The sequence below is a fragment of the Pituophis catenifer genome, unplaced genomic scaffold (assembly GCF_029215685.1).
Source record: "Pituophis catenifer annectens isolate HBS135680 unplaced genomic scaffold, rPitCat1.0.hap2 SCAF_4, whole genome shotgun sequence".
NCBI classification, from domain to species: Eukaryota; Metazoa; Chordata; class Lepidosauria; order Squamata; family Colubridae; genus Pituophis; species Pituophis catenifer.
Window position 1 is genome coordinate 100,116,754 of NW_027256884.1, and position 21,967 is coordinate 100,138,720.

Genomic DNA, 21,967 nt, shown 5'->3' on the forward strand with positions numbered 1-21,967 from the left:
TTCACAACTAAGAAGAAGACTAAGGACTAACACATATTCAAATACTAAGAAGAAGACTAAGGACTAATGAAAGAAGAGTATTTGTTCTGTTTTGCCTTATTGCACATGGCAGGTTCCCTGGAATTAGAATCTATTATTTCTTCAGAGAAGCTAAAAATAGATCTGGTTAAAGTATCAATTCTACCAAGAAAAGGAGAGTTGGTGAAACAGAAGGCAAATAGGCTATCAGCCACTTATATAAAAAACAAGTTTATTTCCCTAATCAAGGGATATTTGGATACAGTACTCAGGTACAGCACAGTAATACTAACCATAAGGTGTCCTAGTTAGGAATGGGAATGAAGGGAAGCATAAAGGGTTTGATCCGGAGGAGGAGGAGGAAGACGTTTCCTAGCCCTGCTGAAAAAGATACTACTATACCAATGATGGCTAACCTTTTCCAGACCGAGTGCCCAAAGCACGCCCGAACCCCCAAAATGCAACGTGCGTGCAGCCCCCACACATGTGCCCCACCCCCGTGCATGCGCACATGCCCCCCGCACACCCCACTCCCACACGCATGTGCCCCATGCATGCGTGCGCCCCCATCCCCCCACGCATGCATGCACGGCCGCACGCCCCCGGGCCCCCGCACAGCAGACACCTGACAACCAGCTGGCCGGCGGGAGGTGCACACACATGCGTGGCAGAGCTGAACTGGGGACACAGATCGCATGCTCACAGAGAGGGCGCTGCACGCCACCTGTGGCACATGTGCCATAGGTTCACCATCAAGGTACTATACATTTTCCTATGATGCAGAGTTCTATTGTCAAGGAACTCCATTGCACATATAATGACCAAATTACTATAGAGGGCATCTATAGGAACTGCCAAAATAATAGTATTTTATAACCTGGAGAGTTGAAATAGGACCAGTTGTCTCATTCTTTTAGTCAAGAATTCACGTCATCACATTTGGTAGCTGGTAATTGGAAGCATCCTACGCAGGATGACTGATATCTTTAGATATCTTAATGCCGGGTGCGAACAACCAGATTCATACTTAAATAATTCGATTACATTTTTATTGCTCAAGCCTATGGACAATAAACTTCTCAGACTGAGAGTTTGCACCTGTATAAGACTAGATAAGGTTCAACAGCATTCAAGGGGGTCAGACTTTGTCCTCTTGTGCCCACATGAGGATTCCAGACTAATTCCCCATTTGACAACTCTGCCTGGCTTGGCCAGTCTCTTTGTAAATACCCTTTGAAAATCTGATCGTCATCAGAAGAATAGACTTCTAATATATACTCCAATATATTTGGAAGTCATCGAATTGGGTTTAAAGCAATTACACTCAATTTTAAAATACATACAGCTTCCTCTTAAAAAAAATACTGTATGCTATCTTGAGTTTTATATAAATAGAAAAGCAGGATATTTTTTTAAATTTGATTTATATTGATTAAGTTTATAGGATATAAACTTAATCAATCAATAAAAATGGGAGCTCTACTATAATCTGGCCTTTCAACAGCTATTCGCACTAGCTCAGGAGTGGTAACCTTTGCTTTGCTTTTTAAGTTCCCCAAGTCATATCAATAACTACTATTAAAAACTGACTCCCACCATTTTGAAAAAAAGATGACATACAAAAAAGCCATGAAGAACTAGATGGGGTAAACTAAGCTCAAAATAAACCTTAGTTACTGTTTATACAGAAGCAATTGACTCTATGGTCATCTTCTTCCTGAAGAAACAAGTTTGTGGAAGTTCTAGATTTCTACTACTAGAACCACAGGTAGAAGCCGTGGAAAAAGGCAAGGCCTTTACTTAGCTTGCTGTGACATACCAGCTGTGCACCTAGCTGAATTGAGAACCCTTGGTAACCCTAGTATTAATCATCATGCAGACTACATGTATCTGCCTTTAAACCAACCCAGGAAATGATATGAGGATTGATATCCAAATTAAATAGCAATTTAGCTGCATTGAGACACACATATACATGTCTACGGTTACAAGAAATCAGGGGACATTGACCCAAAGACAAGTGTTTCATGATGGCCTCTACACTGTGAAATACCTTACTTACTTACATCTTACTTACTGAACTTGGATGGTTATGAATATTCCCTCTTTAGATGGGTGTTCAATTTTTCTATAACTTGATTATTAATGCTGCTGTAGAGTTTTTATGATGGACAGGCATCAGCTGGGCTGGATTCCACTGGCATTCGTGTAAGGAGGTTGTTGATTGTTTTAATCTTGTATTGTAAACTGCTTAGAGTCTTGGTGACATATAAATATGAAATCTGTAGTATGAGCCCTAAAGTAAGCTTGTAAATTGAGCTTAACTCTCCGTGACTATATGGAAATACCTATGTTTCTTCCTTGGCAGTAATACAAAAGCCTTTTCCCCAAAAATATTAAGGATTTTTTAAAAATTCAACTCCCCAATCTAACCTACAAGCCCTCAGATTACTTGATAGATCCAAAACGCAGTCTCTTTCATCTTGCTTAGCTAAGGTCAACTAGATTTTTCTGCCTGTTCTGATAGAAACAAGGAAAACATTTCAGCAATTTGGGGGAAAGGAAGAGCCTCAGTACATGGTGCCCAAAGTGGGGAGACCCATGCCATTAGCAAATGCTGAATTAATCACAGGAATTGTGACATTTATAGTAAATCTAATTTTAGTCTCTTGTATGCAAACAAGGATTTTACTTATTTTGGTAGTTCCTATTATCAAAATTAGAAATTATGATAAAGCATATGAAATAGCTGCACAAGCAAACATCATCTCTGCTGAATTGGCTGTTTTTACATTTTTCTAAAAATCAAATATGATTCCCCCCCCCCACTTGAACTACACAAAGCAGTTCACAATAACATATCAAAATCAATATAAAACAAGAAGATTGCATTGTAATCACAACAATACAAATAGAAAAGCCAAAAAAAAAAAAAAAAGCCCAAATGCTATAGTGAAATAGAAATCACAGAAGCAATTAGTGAAAACAACAGAATGGGAAAAAGTTTAATAGTAGGGATATTGAAAAGGGAGAGTTGTGCCGAGTCTGACACTGCCTTCAACAGCCCCCAAAGCATTTTCTCTTCTCTCTAAACATTTAAAGCATTGGACATAGAATTGTACCGCTCAGTTTTAGCCCTCGATGAAAGGCTGTATTGCAACATCACCAGATGACTGGGAAGTACAATGGCCTTGTTATTAATTATTTAAAGGCCTCTGAAAGGGGAAATGTGGTACGAAGGAAGAGCCCATGACAGACCGGGCATTGCTTCACTTCACATGATTGATTCTCTTGTTTTACTAATAAGAATGCACTAATAAGAATGCTGAGAAAAGAAGAATAAATTCCACATTGCTTAAAGACTCAGTTGCATACTTGCTCTGAAGTTAATATGTAACAGCACCCTTTAGCTGCAATCCTAAACCCACTTACCTGGGTGGGCATAAGCCTCACTGAATTCAGTGGAGCTTACATCTGAACAGACACAGTACAGCACTAAGAGACCTTTGTTCAGGATATGGCATAATGGAATGCTAGGCAAAGAAAGTGTAGGCTTTCAGCCAGTTGAAACTTTGTAGAGTTAATCATTTACACACTTCGTTATCTTTATATAAAAGAAAACTGCAGGAAACAAAAATGATTTCAATATTTCTTTTGATGTAGTTGAACTCACTTGAATCTTCATTTTACATAAGGGCTTAGAATTATCTTAAAATTATGCCCAAGAAAAATCATGATTCTAATCTGAAATCTGAAAAAGTCTTCCTGCCTGTCTAATTGATACACAGGGAGGGTTAGATCAAATATAATGCAAACAGATTTCTGCTCATGCAGGAAGGGATGACTTTTGCTTCCTCAGCCCCCCACCTTGTAATCAGGACCCCTCCCCTTCAGATCTGTTCAAAATTAGAAGTGCTGCTCAAATAGTTCATTGTGGAATGTGATTTTCCCCTACTGAAAAGTTGTTCCAACTTTCTTTTGAAAGCTGCTTTTAAAATCCCCTTCAGCTTTAAAAGCAGTTGCCATTTTCCACGCAAGGCTACTGTAAAAGAAAAGCAAGCCTTACAACGTTTTGATTTACATGGGAAATTGTACATTTTTTTGGATTCAAACTATAATTTTAATTTAATCATGAATTTAAAAGGCTTTTTCCAAAAGATTTACAATTCCACTTTGCAAGCAAGACCCTGCGGGATCAAACCACCTCAGTATTTTGGGTTCAGTTCCCTGCTTTTCTATTGTAGTTCTTATACATGGTGACTTAGAAGTTGTGCCCTACAGATGTCAACAGAAGTAATCTTCAGATATATATGTAGAGCAGGCATGAGGAATTTAGTAAAATAAGTGCCAATACTGTACTAATGAAAGAATTTACGTAAGATGCCCTGCCACAGTAAATACTGAAACTTAATGTCTCATCACTTTTCCAAAAGAACGTAAAGGACTAGAGATATCTGGTATTTTTCTAACAAAGCTCCTTATTCTTCCACAAACATTACAATCCCTCAAGTCCCACATCTGGGGTTCTGTTAAGTGTTAAGTGGTTCTAAAACTCACTTATGTATTTATACAAAACCTCTGTGGAGAAGGATAATGTTGTATTTTTTGTTCATGTTTGTTGAGAACCACATAGACAGAGAGCACTATTATTAAAATGGTAAGAGGTTGCCACAGATCCCTCCCCACTGACACCTGCAAGTTCCCAAACTAACAAGGACCTGAGATTCAATAGAAGAGAATATATGTAGCTCAGGGTTGGACTGTGGAGTCCCTGGTGGATTGATGACGTTACCTAGTTGAGTAATGACACATCTGTAAGCGAATAACCAAGCTCAGAGAGCACCAAGGCCTCCAGAAGGAACTGAGAGCATGATTAGAAAACATCTTAAAGTGGAGACCCACAAGGAAAACCCCGAATTGTGGCAGGAAGCCAATTAGCTTTCCTGCATTGGTAGAGGCATTGAGAGAGGCAGCTTTTGGCACGGGCCTAGAGAATCCTTGATGCATTTTTTTTGCTAATAAACCTGAATCTAAACCAGCTTCAATTTTTTTCAAGATATCTCTATAGCAGAAGATTATATCATAAATCCCATTGATCCCAATAACACTTATATCCACAAAAATGGGGTAAGGTTATATCTGAAACTGAAAAAAAAAAAACAAAAACCTCGAGTTTAATTAAAAAAAAAATTCTGCCAAAGAAATGTATTTATTTATTTGATTTCTTTAGTTGCCGATATCACCAGTGTACATCATAAAATTGATCCATTAAATATGAAAACTTAAATATGTTTACTAAAAAGTAAATAGCTAATGCTAAAGAAACCAAAGAAACAAGGCCAAAGCACTGTCAAAACAAAGGAAAACTGTAAAGTATAAAAATTATTAAGTGTTCTCTTTTTAACACATGGGTGCCTGAGACATTGAATGTTGTTCTATAACTGCAAAAGAAAAAATCAGCTTTTTTCACGGTAATAATTATGTTTTGGCATTTGTGCCTTTCAGCACATTTCTATTTGTGTATACTCTCTAATCGTCCTGCTTCTGTTCATCCTTAACCCCTTGAGTGACTCTAACACTGAATGCATTTAGTCCTCATCAGTGGTGGGCTGCAACCGGTTTAACAACCGGTTCTGCGCACTTCACCTGATGCGCATGTGTGCAGCGTTCAAAATACAGTAATTTGAAGCTCAGCTGCTTACCTTCTAAGGCAGCCCTGGTAAGTAGAACAGCGGAGGCACAGAAATCAGCTGTGCTGCATGAATCAGCTGAGCCAGAAAGAAGGAAATATAGGACAGGATAGGGTGGGGGCGGGGCCAGCTGATAATCAGAACTACTGGTTCACTCGAACTGGTCCGAACCGGCAACAGCCCATCACTGGTCCTCATCTTATTTTGAACAATTGTGATGACAATAAGTTAATGTACTTGGTACTTCAGTCTGAGCTTCAGCCATAATTCAGCTCAGCATCTGATGTTGTCTTAGACTAGATTGTAATTTTGAGAAAATATGTACAAAAATTGTTACCATCATATCAAAGTAACCATATAATATTAAAGATATCTACTTTCTTTCCTACAAGGATGAAGTCATACTATTATAGAATTAGAAATGCCCATTTAGTCCACTAAATCCAAGCCTGTACTCTGTTTAGGAATCTAAATTAAAGTTTCTGCAAGAGAAGACTGGTAGTCATTATCTGACCAATACAGTGAAGGTGAGTATACAATCTCTCTAGGCTACTGGTACTGCTATCAAGGTCCCCTTGCTAGTGGGACTTCATTTTCCTTATATTCAATTAGAATCTACTTTCATAAAATTTCAGAATTCTTACTCTGTGGGCTAAAACATTCCCTGGGATGTTGCAAAGAAACCTGAGAGGGATCTTAAAGACTCCCTTAGGACCAATGTCTTCTCCGGGATGGCAGACAGAACATCTAACTGCTTCCACAGGCCAGATGACTAATTTTCTCTCAAAGAACCATATTCCACATCAGGATTAAAATTAAAAGGATAATCATTTCTCTACAGTACCGGTTTATTTTTTTTATCTAAACAATTAATACTAAGCCTTGGAATATTCTTGTATAAGAAGGTAAGATAAGCATTTTATCATCTAAACTGATTTATTATATAGAGACATTTTTACAGTTACATATAATAAGATACTTAATATAGTTTCATAACCCAAATATTAGTACATCTTTTGAATATTTCAAGTTTTAAATCATCAGTCATTTCTGAAATCTACATTGAGTTCAAAGTGCAATTAATGACTTTCAACTGAAAATGTTATCCGAAAGATATTAAGATGCATATTAATTATAGTCTGATTCAATAAGCTAAAGTTGATCTAGAAATACATGTGACATTAGTGTAATGAAACTAAAAAAAGAAATAGAGTAGCAATTCAACTTTTATGAATGAAAATGGTTTAATAATGAGAACGCCATTAGCATTTTAATTCCTGCTCCTATTTTCCAGCTCAAATAAGTCATGTGAGAGTTATTTATTAACTTTGCTCTGCTAAATGAAATCATTTTCACAAGGAAAAAGCCAAGAGTTCAGGGTCAGACTATAATGAAGGCTTTGCCTGATGATCAATATGCATGTGTACGAGGTGTGTGCGTAGAATATAGAATATATGCACATACATAAACATAATTTTGAGGTATACTTTCTTATACTTTCTTTTTCTCAAGGCACTCACTATCCTTGCATATTTTAACTAAGTTGCAAGACTGATCCAGGATAATGTTCAAAGCAATCCTCCTGAATCTAGAACTACTTTGCTCAACTACAACATCCAGTCCAAATTTTCAGACCACAGTCCTCCACTTAACAAAATAACAGAGTTGGAAGGGACCTTGGAGGTCTTCTAGTCCAACCCTCTGCTCAAGCAGGAAATCCTAGACTTCACTACTTATTCCCTATTTCACCACACCCATCTATGTATCTTAATTTTTTTTGAACCTGACTAACCAGAGTGTTTCACTTCTACTAATTTCCACTGAGAAAAGCTGAATGTTAATAAGGGCACAGTATAAACCACTACCTGATATCATATGTGTTGTGAAAAATCTGTAACTTCCAATTTGCTGTCTTGCCTTTTGAATTATTAGCAATTATGGTAGCCCATAAAGAAATTCAATCCATTTGGAGAAGTTAACCCTAAATGACCCATGCCAAACTTATTCATTTAATCACCTCTTAAATCAATAATTGTACAAAATAGCTATGGCTTTTCTATCCTGGGGAACAAAAACCTCACTTTCATCAGCCTCTTCTTTATTAACTTGACTTTGTAATGCATAATCACAAACTGGAAGATGATAGCGAGTGCCACAGTATATTTTAACTATATATGTAGAACCAATTCTGAAGTGCCTGTATTTAACACAAGCCACATTTTTCTGACAGTTGCCCGAAGTCACAAGTAAGGGGGAAATCAAATCTCACCAGGCTCAAGGTTGACTCAGCCTTCTATCCTTTCGAGGTAGGTAAAATGAGGACCCGGTTTGTGGGGGCAATAAGCTGACTTTGTATAAAAAAGAACACCGCTTAGGGTGGGGCCGAAAGCCCTACTAAGCAGGTATATACAAAAGTATGAAGGCTATTGCTTAATGCATTGTAAGCCGCCCTGAGTCTCTGGAGAAGGGCGGCATATAAATCGAACCAATAAATAAATAAATAAATAAATAAATAAATAAATAAATAAATAAATAAATAAATAAATAAATGTTGCATATTTCTTTCAGCAAAGAATCTCAAATAATGAATTTCAATCATCAAGAAATCTGAAAAGTATCCAATACTTCAGTTATATATATATTTATTGCCAGTATTGGATGAGGTGCAATTGAAAGATGAGAGGTATTGTACATAATATGTAAAGCACCTTTTTTGGCGCTAGCTGAATAAGGCAACACTATATCAAGCTTACAATATTAAAACAGAAAGCAAATTAAAAAATTAGAAAGCTTGAAAAATCCAGCTCTACTAAGCTAATCACATTAGAAGTTATGGTAGCATAGCAAGTCATGACATTTTGGGGATTGATTATCCAGCAAACCCAACTGTCAAATATATAACAAAAATTGGGGACATCTGGCCTATTTAAGTAGACAATAATTCTATGGTATCAATCCTACAAAATATCATCAAAAGTAAATTTAAGTTCTAGTTAGTGTAGCAACATTGTTATATACATGTGTACCTTTTGAATTGAGCAACATTATGGGAAGTGCAACAAAAAAAACCCCTGTAAAAGTGAAAGATTTATACGATCTGAAGACAAACCATTGATACTAACCTCATCTCACCAATACTCTATTGGTGAAATACAGAGCACACCAGATAATTTTAAACCTTCCTGCTGCTGGCAGATACTGACACAACATACATACATTATTGCCAGGTTTTGCACAGCAGTGATCAAAATCGATGCCTCAACCCATCTTTAATGAGTTTTTGATTTCTTAGTTGAGTTTTATATTGATAGATTTAGTTAACCATATGTTAATTTTTATATTTTTATATTGTATATTTCATGCCTCTTTTTATAAGGTTTTTAAAATATTTCATATGGTTTTGCTTATATATATATATACCATGTGTATGTGTGTGTTGGTTTTTTTTAACTTTGCATATTTTATATTCTTTTTAGCTTTTAAATTTTACCCTTTCTATCCCTTTCTATCCTGGTCTATGACCATAATAATGATTTTTAAAAAAATAATAATAAAATTAATTAATAATAAAGATTTTTACTCAAAGAAGTTAGATCAGAAAAAAGAAAAGGAAATATAGCATTGCAATGCCATAGTTATCATCAAATTGATCCATAGGTATCCAAAATCCATCATGGTTTTGATTAATCAAGGCTTTCTTATAATGCTTTTCAAAAATGTAGAGAAGGTGTAGTCTCAGTTGTTAGGACAGGAGTTGTTATTTTTGAAATATTTTGGTATTTTGGCAAGCGGTACCAAAATTCAGATTTACTTTATGAATAGTCACACTGTTCTAGGCAAGATCTCTATTCGAGAAACTAATTTCCAAGACAACATACTATTGCTTATACCCTACCAACTAGAAGGTACATGGAATATACCAATGTATTCTGGAGTATTAGGAGCATGCACTGTACTGATACATTCAGCATAATTAATTATAAAAAATGCTAATTCAAAATAAAATTCCCTATTCCAGCTAGTTGTAATATGTACATGGAGGGAAAGAGAATTATTTTGAAAACATTTGTCGTGTTAAATATAATTTATAATAATTTTCCAATAATTTTCTATGTGCATTTAAAAAAAAGGTTTTTTTAAAACTGTAATTTAGTATCATTTTAAAAATGTACTTCTTAGCCTTACCTCCAAAAGTCCATCCTCTGGTAAATCTGTACAATGGACAGCATTCTGGATCTTGTTTTTACCAAAACGAGCACGGAGGGTGCCAGGACGGAGATAACGGGCTATTTCCTGCATAAGATAGAAATTGTAAAATGTGAAGGAAAAGTGAAGAAGATAATTGCATACTTAAAGAAAAACATTTATCATTTATATAACAATATATTTTTGTAGACCGTAAGTCTTCAAACTTGGCAGCTTTAAGACTTGTGGACTTCAACTCCCAGAATTCTCCAGCCAGCTAAACCATGCTGGCTGGAGAATTCTGGGAGCTGAAGTCAACAAGTCTTAAAGCTGCCAAGTTTGAGGATCCCTGTTGTAGATCCCCAAAAAAGGGGATTCCATTTTGGTCTGTCATATAAGCAATTCAGTATCAAATTACCAAAAAAAAAAAATAGTTTAGTACTAATAAGTGAGAGAGAATTAAAAAATACATTTTTAACACATTAAAACTCATGACACAGTAGCTGAAAGATATTTCACATACAATGGCTAATTACAGTTTGGTGAAACCTATCTAAAATCTTCAGTATCAGATGACTGGAATTGCTGACACATGCAGGCAGTCCTCAACGTACCACCACAATTGAGCCCAATGTTTATGATGCTAAGTGAGAAATCTGTTAAGTGAGTTTTTGCAGCATTTTACGATGTTTCTTGTTATATTTGTTAAGTGAATCACTGCAGTTGTTAAATTAGTTCCACGGCTGTTAAGTGAATCTGGTTTTCTCATTGACTTTGCTTGGCCGAAGGTTGCAAAAGGAGATCATGTGACCCCGAAACACTGCGACCGTTAAAAATGTGAGCCAGCTGTCAAGCATCTGAATGTAAACCACATGACCATGGGGGTCCTGCAACGGTCATCAGTGTAGGAAATGGGCATGCCAACTGTTGTAAGTCGAGGGCTACCTCTACTGACACTCTTTAGCAAAGTCTACAAGGGACCTCTGTGCTCTCCATTTTGCCAGTCATAACTGGCATTTCTTAAAAAGGATGAAGAAGGAAGTTACTTTTTAGAGGCATTTTAGGCAATGCCTCTCATATGGTAACTGGAAGGAATTATCCAGGGAGTTGCCTACAATATTTTTAAGCATTTGGAGATCATGAATTTTTTGAAAATTATTTTGTAAGTAATCTAACTATTAAAAATTCAATTTAAGTATCCACCCCCTTCCTCGGGAAAAAAAATTAATGACATATGTCTGTAGTTCTGCAAGGAAATAAACTGATCAAAATTCTGCTCAGCTTGCCTTGCAGTAGAAAGGAAAAGACCAGTGAGTAAATTTAAATTATTCATCTACCAAACAGTCACCCACATTTCTCCTTAGGTTATTTAGACATGGGGGGAAAAAAATCTGTTTAATTAATGGTACAAAGGACAATGATAAGAATGCCAGAGAGTGAACCTTACAATCTGGTTGCAGCCAAAGCAATTGCCTTTAAAAAAAAAAAATCACACACAGGAATGTTTCCTTAGTACAGAATACATAGCAGATGCGTGCAAATGTTTTTTTAAAAATCCTGGCAATGTAATGTAATTGGAATCACACCCACTCTTAAAATAAAGTACATCAGTAAGAGAAGAATATCTAGTCATACAGATGGTGAAAACAACAGATGCAAAACACTATGAAATATAGTAATAGTTTGTAAAGGATACCAATTTGGTATTTATAATATTTTGGGGATTCAGTTATTGGGAACTGTTTTGGGATTCTGTAGCCATACAGTCTTTTAGTTCTATAAAATGTCCACAAAACAAAATGTAACCAACTTCTTCTCATGTACAGATGTACTTCAAGGAATATGGGCGTTATTAAGTCTTTTAATTACATATCTGAGAAATTTATTGAACTTATAGCCACTTTCATTGCTAACCTTGGTTAGTGATCATTCAAAAATATGATAGTAATAAACAGTAATAAGAATCATTTTCTGACCAATACACACATTTATGAGCAAATGTTGATGTAGCTATACAGGTAGCCCTTGATTTACAACCTCAATTGAACCCAACATTTTTGTTGCTAAGTGAAAGATTTGTTAAGTGAGCTTTGCCCCATTTTATGACCTTTCTTGCCATAGTTGTTAGGCGAGTCACTGCATTTGTTACATTAGGAACACAGTTGTTAAATGAATCTGACTTCCCTATTGACTTTGCTTGTTAAAAGATAGCAAAATGTGAGTCGGTTACCAAGCATCTGACCATGGGGATGTTATAATGGTTGTAAGTGTGAAAAATGGCCATAGGTCACTTTTTTCAGTAACTTTGAACGGTCACTAAACAAACTGTTGTAAATTAAGGACTACCTTTATGAGATAACTTTATCTGAATGAGATTATAGCAAAAGAGATCTTCACAGCATCTCTATGTTGTATCTTCACTTACTGACCATTTTGCTTAACAACCAGGTTACTGGAATGGAACAAGATAGTAGATGTAAATTTGAAAAATCAGGCTGGTAAGATATTGTTCTTAAGGACTGACTTTACGGATCTCTTCCCCTCCTACTTGAATGAATCATGTTACAAATCTGCATAATATGTAGGTAATACACATGTAATTTTTTTCTGCAGGAAGCTAATCTTTTGGTGACATTTGAGATAACCTAGAAATGTTCCAGATTTAAAAAAAACATGCCTGAAGAAGAAAGAAAAATAATACATATGTCTTCTCTTTACAAATGGAATGAGAGCAGTTTTGTATCTTAATAAAATCCTCTTTTTCAAGGTATGACCTACTGGATAACTTAATTACTACTATCATAAATATCAAAGCTTTATGTAGAGAACAACATTCAATCTACAAAGCAATCAAAACCAGTATTTGCCAGACACCATGTGAAAGAGATAACAAATCCCCAAATATATAAAAATAATTCTCCAAAGACAATCTTTCTCAAGGTCTTTTAATTAAGCTTATATAACTAAAGCTTCTGTTAGCTATATTGCCTGGTTTTTATGTCGAATGATGACACTACAATTTTGATAGCAAATCTGGCATATAGATTACAGAAAACGTTGCTTTTGTACATACAATGGTGCTTAAAAGTTTATGAATCTTTTTGGATTTTCAGTATTCTTGCATGACAATGATCTAAAACATGGTTTGTTTTCCCCACAAGTCCTAAAACTAGATAAAGAGAACCCAGTTAAACTTTTAATAGGTCAAAAGTAGTATATTGCTCATTGATTTATTGGGGAAAATAATAGAAAGCTACTGGTGGGCAGTATATATATTTGTGGGCAGCAAAAGTATGTGAATCTTTGCCTTTTATAACTGATAAATTATAACTGATTTATCCCTTTGGGGAGCAATAACTGCAACTAAACATTTCTGTAAAAGTTGATCAGTTCTGCACCTTGGCTCAGAGGAATCTTAGTCTTACAGAGCACTATCAGCTTAGGGATCTTGGTGGGTTTTGTCATATGAACTACCTGCTTCAGGTTCTTCCACAACATTTCTATAGGATTAAGACCATTACATTAAAATTAATTCAAGAAAAATATTTTTTCATATCTACTGGGTACCTCAGACAGTGTTTAGAAAAGATTTGTTATCAATATTGTTATGAAAATGCAACACGGCAAAGATGTATGGACTTTTCTACTGTGCATTTATTTATTTGCTTCAAAGCACGATTTCATTCAGAATTACTAGGCAATATTCATTGTAATGCCTTCTAATTTTCTCCACATCAAGAAACCTGCGAGGTACTGTAGATAAGGTATTTCCTCTTTTTGGTTTACAATGTACAGGATAAGTTTACTAATGTGTTTTAGATAAAAGATGTTAATGTAATGTTGAATTACCTGTCCCCAAATTAGAATTTATTTATTTATGAAGATTGTGGAATTTAACAAATATAAGGCATAGGAAAAGTCTTTTTGTTACAAAGGAAGAATTGCATGACCCCAAAGTTATAATCTTGGACTTAGATGTGCTTAATACCTGCTCATAAGCGGCCTCTAATTAGGCATAATGGAATGACTGACCAGAATTAAAACCTATGGTGAGGTTTATTTTTTAATAAAAAAGCTTTTTATATCTTGTGCTTTTCTTGACTTTTTTGTTTTTGATTCTTTACTTTGCACTTTTTAAATTTTATTTTGAAGTGTGTATCAAGTGTGAAATGTGTATATGTGTATATTTATATATCTCTATTCCTATTTCTGTGTCTACAAATAGTCCTTGACTTAGGACCACAATTGAAACCAGAATTTCAGTTGTTAGGTGAGCTGTGCCAGATTTTTATTACCTTTTTTGCTGTAGTTGTTAAGCAAACCATTGCACTTGTCAAATGAACCATGTGATTGTTAAACAAATCCACCCTTCTCCAGTGACTTTGCTTGTCAGAAGTCAGCTTGGTAGGTCACAAATCTTAATCACATGAGCTCAGAAATGCTGCAACTGTCATAAATACATACCAATTGCCAAGCACACAGATTTTGATCATATGATCGTAGGTATGCTGCGAGGTTTGTCAATGTGAGGACTAGTTATAAATCACTTTTCAATGTTGTAACTTTGAACAGTCGCTAAACAAGTGGTTGTGAGTCAAAGGCTATGTGTATATTTTACCATAAATGCCAAATGGTTTTAAGCTTAAAAACTGTTGGAAATTGAAATGAAGCATCTTGTCTACTGCCACAAATAAGAGCTTGCTACTGTGACCATAGCAAAACAAGGGGGAAAATGTACCTGACACTTTGTTAATTAAATAAATGCATAACATTTTCCATATATTAGATTAGTTAGGCAAAAGAATGTTAAATCAATCCTTTATGCTGCTCTTATTTCTACCTTCTAAACTGATACATATTTGCAACAAGGCTGTACTTCTAATCTTCTAAAACCAGTCTTCTATAACTCCATCTCTCAATAACAAAAAGCTTACATATGTAGTATAAAAGATCCTTTGTTTTTAATTTACTACCTTAATACAAATAGGAAACACAATTTTGTAAGAAGCAATATTTCTAGGAATTTGTAGAAAAAACTTTTTTGCTTGTTTGCTTTCAGAGGAATATGTAGATGGCAGCAAGAGATGAGAACAAACAAATTTGATTAATAAATAAATCTCACCAAAATATGCCTTCAAGAAAAATAGAAGCCTGTGAAGCAATATATGTGAATCTTATTAATTGGCTCTATATACTTGAGGCAGAAACAATCTTAGAAATACAATTTTGCAGCTTTCTTCTATCTGGTTCCTTCTTTATATTTTGGACCATAGCCACCATCAAATTCAGAGAACTAAACTTTCAGATGTTTACCAAGAAATGAAAAGAACTGTAGTTTAATATGCAAGGGAGATAGATGACAGATTGCTGGGGACCTATGACATTGTGCACAAATATAAAATTAGTTTTCATCATTTTAATAAAAGATTTTGTGTGGCCTCAAATAGAGTTCAACAATTAAATTGTCTATCATTGACAAAACCATATTCCATGCCAAAAATCTAATATTTGTGTTTATATGTTACACTGATCATGATGTCTGACTCTTTAGACAATCTAATCACATCCTTTTTAACAGAGACAGAATGACATACTAATTGCAGCCTCATATTGATCTGATTTTCTATGCTGACCTACAATAGCCTCGTCACTGAATCAAAATACTTTTCTTTTTTGCTTTGCATTAATCTGTCTGTCTATCATTAAATTCTGATTCCTGTAACCTTTAACTGGGAAAACAGCACATCATAGTAGGGCTTTTTGAACCAAGGCACCTTGAATGGACTATCTTACAGACTACCTCAAAAATCCAAGATCTCAGACTCCTGTGGAATTGAAATTTGGCAAATGTTATAAAACATTTGATGATATAACCAGTATCATAAAGCAATTTATGACATAATTCAAAATGTCATAAAACATTTTCTGTGCTTCATATAGCACGTTTGACTGTGCTATACATGGACTATTTTCAAGGCAGACACATCTCTGAATGTATCCCAATTTTTCCAGTGAAGGCAGTACATTAGAAGCTCTGTCACTGTTGAAGAAATCTGGTAAGGAAATATCTCTGAAATAATGACCAAGCAGGGAACATGTTTTCTAGTATATTACTAAAACTCTCCTGTTTGCCTGTTTGTAACATTCAATTGGGCAAAATGCTGCTTCAGAGGGAAACAATTTTGAACCAATGTACCTTAAATGAGCTAATTTACAGAGTGTATCCAAAATCTGAGACCCATTACTCCCATGGGATTGAAATTTGGCAAAATTGTGTCCATTTCAATACTGCCACAATCACATAATAATCATTTCCAACACTCCCTGCCAGCTTCTCATAAGAAAAGTAAATGGGGGAGCTTCTGGGAGAAAAATGGCAGATTGAGTGGCTCCCTCAAATTGGAAGTGACTCCATAACTGAAGTGGGGCTCAGCCAGAACCTTGTAGCCTAAATAATTTTCTAGATTTAAGAAGAATCCTGGAAAATAATGCACTCATCCACTGAACAGCCACTCAAGAAGATTGCAAAGTGGAGATTTTTTGCAATCAGCTAGTGAGTCAAGCAACTCACACTATTTAATACACTAGAGAAGTACAGCATATTATGTTTTAAGATTAAAATCAATGTATTAAGATTAATGTATTTTATATTTATATCTGTATCAAAGAAAGTTGGAAGCTACTCTTTTTTATATTTTTCTTTTCTTTCTGTCCCCCTAATTTTTCTTTTTTTCGGATTTATTTTTTCCTTAATTTTTTTCTTTTTGTTTTCTTGTATTTTATCTTCTTTTGAAACTTCATAAAGTCTTATAAAAAGAAAAGTCACTGGGGAAGCCAGCAGAAGTCAGAAATCACTTCTGCTTTTTTGTCCATCTGTAATCATTCTGTTTATTAATTTATTACTTTAATTAATAAAGTATCTCTGAAATCATGACGCAATGAATTATGGGTTGTCTAGAGTTATCTAAAAAGCTATCTGTGGTTGTAATCATAAAAACCTCTATCTTCATATGTACAAATCTTTGCAACAAAGTTATTAACGTTCTGAAACTTATAGAAATAAGATAGTTAATAAAGAATTCTATTCTGTTCTGTTCTGTTCTGTTCTATTCTATTCTATTCTTAATAGAAAATGATTGTTTGTATTGTCATTAATATAGCTGTATTTTAATAGTTAAGATTCCTAAACAAACTATTTTAACTGGCATAGACCTTTGAAGGCGTATAATATGCAAGTTTTAATATTCAAAAGAAATATTAGTTTTCTAATACTTTAGGACTTTAACACTGAGGTTGAAATTATGATATAGTTGCTAGCTAAAGGTCGCCTAGGTAGTTCATAGCAGAAATGACATCAGAAACTTTTTTGCCGTAGCTCAGTTAGCTATTTTATGCCAGATATCAGTAATTGATTTAAGGCTGCAATCCTGTAACATATAGCAACAACAAGCACCAATAATGTCAAAAGGATGACACATGTATCAGAATGTCATTGCATGATTATATAATGACCCTATGTCATCTGATGGCAAAATGTGCATTATGAAATATGCATGATGTATATTTGATAGTGGCTCACATGTATTATCATTTGCTTCCCCAGTCCACTCCCATGCTTATAGTATAAACTTATACATGTCTGTTCAGAGGGAAGTCTTACTGATTTTAAAGGTTTTAAGCCTACATAAATAGGTTAAGGACTGCAATCTAATCTAGAAATAGAAGAGCTCACTTTTTGGGGGGGGGGGGGGGGAAAGACATCAGATATTGTAATGGTTGCTGCTTAGGCAATATAACTATGTTATCTTGATAGTTCCTAGCATTTTAATATTTAACATGTAATCACTGATATATTGTGATTCAGCACCTAAATCTTTAATTTAAAATTTTGGAATGCAAGATAAGCTTATTTCAAAAATTGCAAAAGTCGAACAAGAAATAGTTATTGTATTGGAATGAGATTTAAATGCAACAAATAAATAAAGCAAAATTATGAAAATCATCTATGGACTACATACCAGGGATTAGTTTCACATTAAAGGGATCAGTTTCACATGAACGCAATCAGTTTAAACTGTAGTTGCTGATATAAGCATAAGCTAGTGTTGCCGTAATTTGAGGATCAGACTCAATAATGAATTCAGACTTTTTATATTCAAATAGAAATTGTTTATTTACAGAAGGCATTCTATATTCACAGAGTGACTGCAGATAGAAGCAAGGAGAAAGAGTGTGCATCATCTTTTATACCAAGGAGGCGGGATTAGAAGTGGGGAGTGGTTAGTGAGGAATACATTAGGAAGGGGAGAATAAGTTAACTCTTGACATTCCATGGATATATATTTCTTTCATTCAAGAATGAGGCATTTACACATGACAAATCCCCCTCTAAATGCCGATTTGACAAATAACAATAATTACATTCAGAATTAGAATAATATTGAACATACAATTTTGAGGTTAAATATTTATGTTGTTCGGATTGTAAAGGTTTAGTCAATATATCAGCTATTTGCTCTGTAGTGTCACAATGAATAGCTTTGATGAATCCATTTTGAGATAATTGTCTTACATGTTTGTATTTGATATCTATATGCCTAGATCTTTGGCCAATAGCGTCTGCTCTTGATATTTCTATTGCAGCTTTGTTATCTTCATATATAGTGAAGGGCTGTGATGGACTCTTCCAAACATTAGTCAATAAATCATTGAACCAGATGAGATTGTTAGATGCTTTTGACAGACAAATATACTCTGCTTCAGTGGTTGAAGTAGCTACTAAATCCTGTTTCCCAGTATACCAGTAGACTGGGCAGTTGTTAAGGAAGAATACATAACCGGAAGTGCTCTTCCTACTCTTAGTGTCGCCTGCCCAGTCAGCGTCAGCGTAACAAGTGAGGATAGGTTCTTTAACATTGTTTGGTTCTAACAATAGACAGAAATCTAAGCTGTGTTTCAAATATCTCAACACTCTCTTAATTGCTTCCCAATGGTAAATTAGGGGTTTACTGACATATCTGGACAACAAATTAAGGGGTAGAGCAATATCAGGTCTGGTCCAATTAGCAATATACAAAAGAGAACCAATAACTGACCTATAAAGCGTATTGTCATTAAACTCAGGAGATGATTCATTCATATTTTTTATGAAATCAGTCTGCATTGGGGTGTCACAAGGCTTTGCATTATTCATATTACATTTGTTCAAAAGTTCAATTATTTTATCCTTTTGAGATAATCTAAATCCTTTCTCGGTTTTACTGATGTGTACTCCTAGATATTTGTTTACTTTCCCCAATGATTTTAATGAGAAATGTTCTCCTAGTTTTGTTACAAAAATATCTCTCTTGTCTTTATGTTTGCCAATATACAAAATGTCATCCACATAAATTAATACAAATTCTAATCATTCACCTTCTCTTCTAACAAAAAAAACAATTGTCTGCCGTTGTGGCATTGAAGTTCATGGTCTTGAGTACGTTGACCAAGCATTCATACCAACGTTTGCCGGATTGCTTTAATCCATACAAACTTTTGTTCAGTAACCATGTTTCATTTCTATTTGTGTTTTTGCTATGTGGAGCTCTTACATATATTTCTTTATCAAGTTTCGCATGTAGATATGCAGTTTGTATATCATATTGAAAAACTTCAAGATTAAGAGCTGAGGCTATCACTAAAGCTGTCTTAACACTTTCAGTTCTCACTGTGGGAGAATATGTGTCGGTATAATCCTCAGGATATCTTTGAGCAAAACCCTGTGCTACCAATCTTGCTTTATATAATGTGTTACCCCCTTCTAGATTTTTAATCTTAAATATCCACCTAGTGCCTATAATTGTCTTATCCTTTGGGACTGGTGTTGGAGTGAATACGTTAAGTTCTCGTAAACTGTCCATTTCTTTGGCCATGGCTAGTTCCCATTTGTTTCTTTCTTCCAAAGGGAGTTTTAATACATCTTCATATGTGTTTGGTGTTGGTGTTGGTGTTTCATTATGTATGTGCATTATGTAATCTTTAAATCGTTCAGGTACTTGATTTCTGTTGCATCTGATTGTTCTTTCTGGTCTATCATTGTTATCATGTAAATATCTTGCCTCCTTTTGTGTTAATGAATCTATTTTGATTTTGGGACAATTTCCTATCCACGTTTTGGTGTTGTCTTTTTGTGTGTCACAGGTTTGCCCTTCTTGTTTTGTTCTACCTTGTGTTTTAATATTAGGCCTTGTCATTGGGAGTATTTCATTGAGATGTATTTTAGACCAATTGGCCTGTTCGTGAAATACAGCGGTCCTAGAGATTATGAATTTGTTGTTATTGTCAATAAATCTATATCCTTTTGTACCTGTTTCATAACCCATGAATCTAAGCCTTCTGGACACATTATCCCCCTTACGTCTTAATTGTTTCGGTATATGTACATCTGCTGTAACTCCAAACACATGCATGTGGGCTATCTTAGGTTTTTTACTATACATCAGTTCGTATGGTGTTTTGTTTATGACGCTAGACCAAAGTCGGTTGAGCGTATAATTGGAATATAATAGGGCTTCTGACCAGAAATGCTTACCTAACCCAGTATCCTCTAATGTACACCTAATCATAGTTTGTAGTGTTGAGTTTCGTCGTTCTACTACTCCATTTTGAAAAGCAGAGAAAGGACTAGAGGTGAAATGCAACATTCCTTTTGATTTTAGCCATTGAGAGAATTCTCTTGACATGAATTCAGACCCTCTGTCTGTCATGATTTGTTTGATTTGTGTGTGATGCTGTGTTTCCACACGTTTATAAAATTCTTTAAATTTTTGAAATGTTTCATCTTTATGTCTTAAGGTGTAGACAAAGCCATAACGACTGAAGTCGTCTACAATAGTGAGGAAATAGTATTACAATAGTATGTAATTGATGGAGTTAATGGGCCAACTAGATCCATATGAACTAGATTAAAAATATGATTTGATGATCTTGTTGCCTTTTTGGGTCTGGGCTTGGTTCTCAGTTTTGAAGACTTATATACTGAACATTCCAGATAATTTTTACAGTCTTTTATTTTAACACCTTCAGCATGTTCAATCATTTTTTGTATTACAGGAAAACTGGCATGTCCTAATTTTCTATGTAATATGTGTGCACATTCATCATGAATTGGCTTTCCAATTATGGGTTTTTTGTTATTGTGTGTATTGTTATCAGATGTAGTTTCATCATTATGTTCTGATTCATGTTCTTCATTGTCACTATCTATATCATTTTCTGTTTCTGTGCTAGTGTTAGTTTCTACGTTTGAATTAATGTTGTGTAGCCATTTTTCTTCTGTAATTAAATATGGTAAGTCTCCTTTGGTAATTATATTACCTATGTTTATTTTGTTTTTCTCTAGAGTCACTTTTCCTTTTGAGAATATTATATTTATGTTAGAGTCCCTGCTTAGCTTTATTGCACTGAGAATGTTGTGAGGTATTTTGGGTATTAATAGCACCCCCTCTATTTTCCCTAGACCGGGTAATTCTACATTTCCTCTTCCAATAACTTGGACTTCCTCTTGGTTTGCTACTTTAATTACAAATTTATCTTCGACGAAGGAAGATAATATTTTCTTATCGTGTGTTGTGTGATTCGTTGCTCCGGAATCAATGAGCCAAGCATTGTCCTTTGAGTCTTGATTTTTGATTATTGTGTGTTTATCTAATCCGTATAATGATCCGGACTTCCTGTCCCTTGAGTTGTCTCTGCCCCCTCTATGTTCTCTAAAGTTTGGTGAATTTCTGTGTCTATATCTGTCAATGGATGATTGTCTATCGTGATATCTGTTTCTTGTGTCATGTCTTTGTCTCTCTCTAGGAGGTTTTGGACAGTCTCTCCTATAATGTTCTTTAGACCCACAGTTATAACACTCTATTGTGTCCTGATGCCTGTCTTGGAATACTACCCTTTTGATCTGTCTATGCTCTTTGTGTGTACTGTAGCAGCTTCTTCTCAAATTATCTTCAGCAATTAATCTATTTGATAAACTCTCTATAGATAGATAGCCTAAATTAATTGTATCTAAATGTGATATGAAGTTGTCCCATGAT

General features: G+C 34.8%; 1 protein-coding gene across 2 annotated transcripts in view; it reads right to left on the reverse strand.

Annotated features, from left to right (window-relative positions):
* NME7 (NME/NM23 family member 7) overlaps positions 1-21,967 on the reverse strand; it is a 72,354-nt gene that overhangs the window by 1,542 nt on the left and 48,845 nt on the right. For both annotated transcript variants that reach the window (XM_070942755.1, XM_070942756.1), the window contains exon 11: positions 9,894-10,001. In XM_070942755.1, the coding sequence (XP_070798856.1) occupies positions 9,894-10,001 (108 nt within the window). The remainder of the gene's footprint in view (positions 1-9,893; positions 10,002-21,967) is intronic.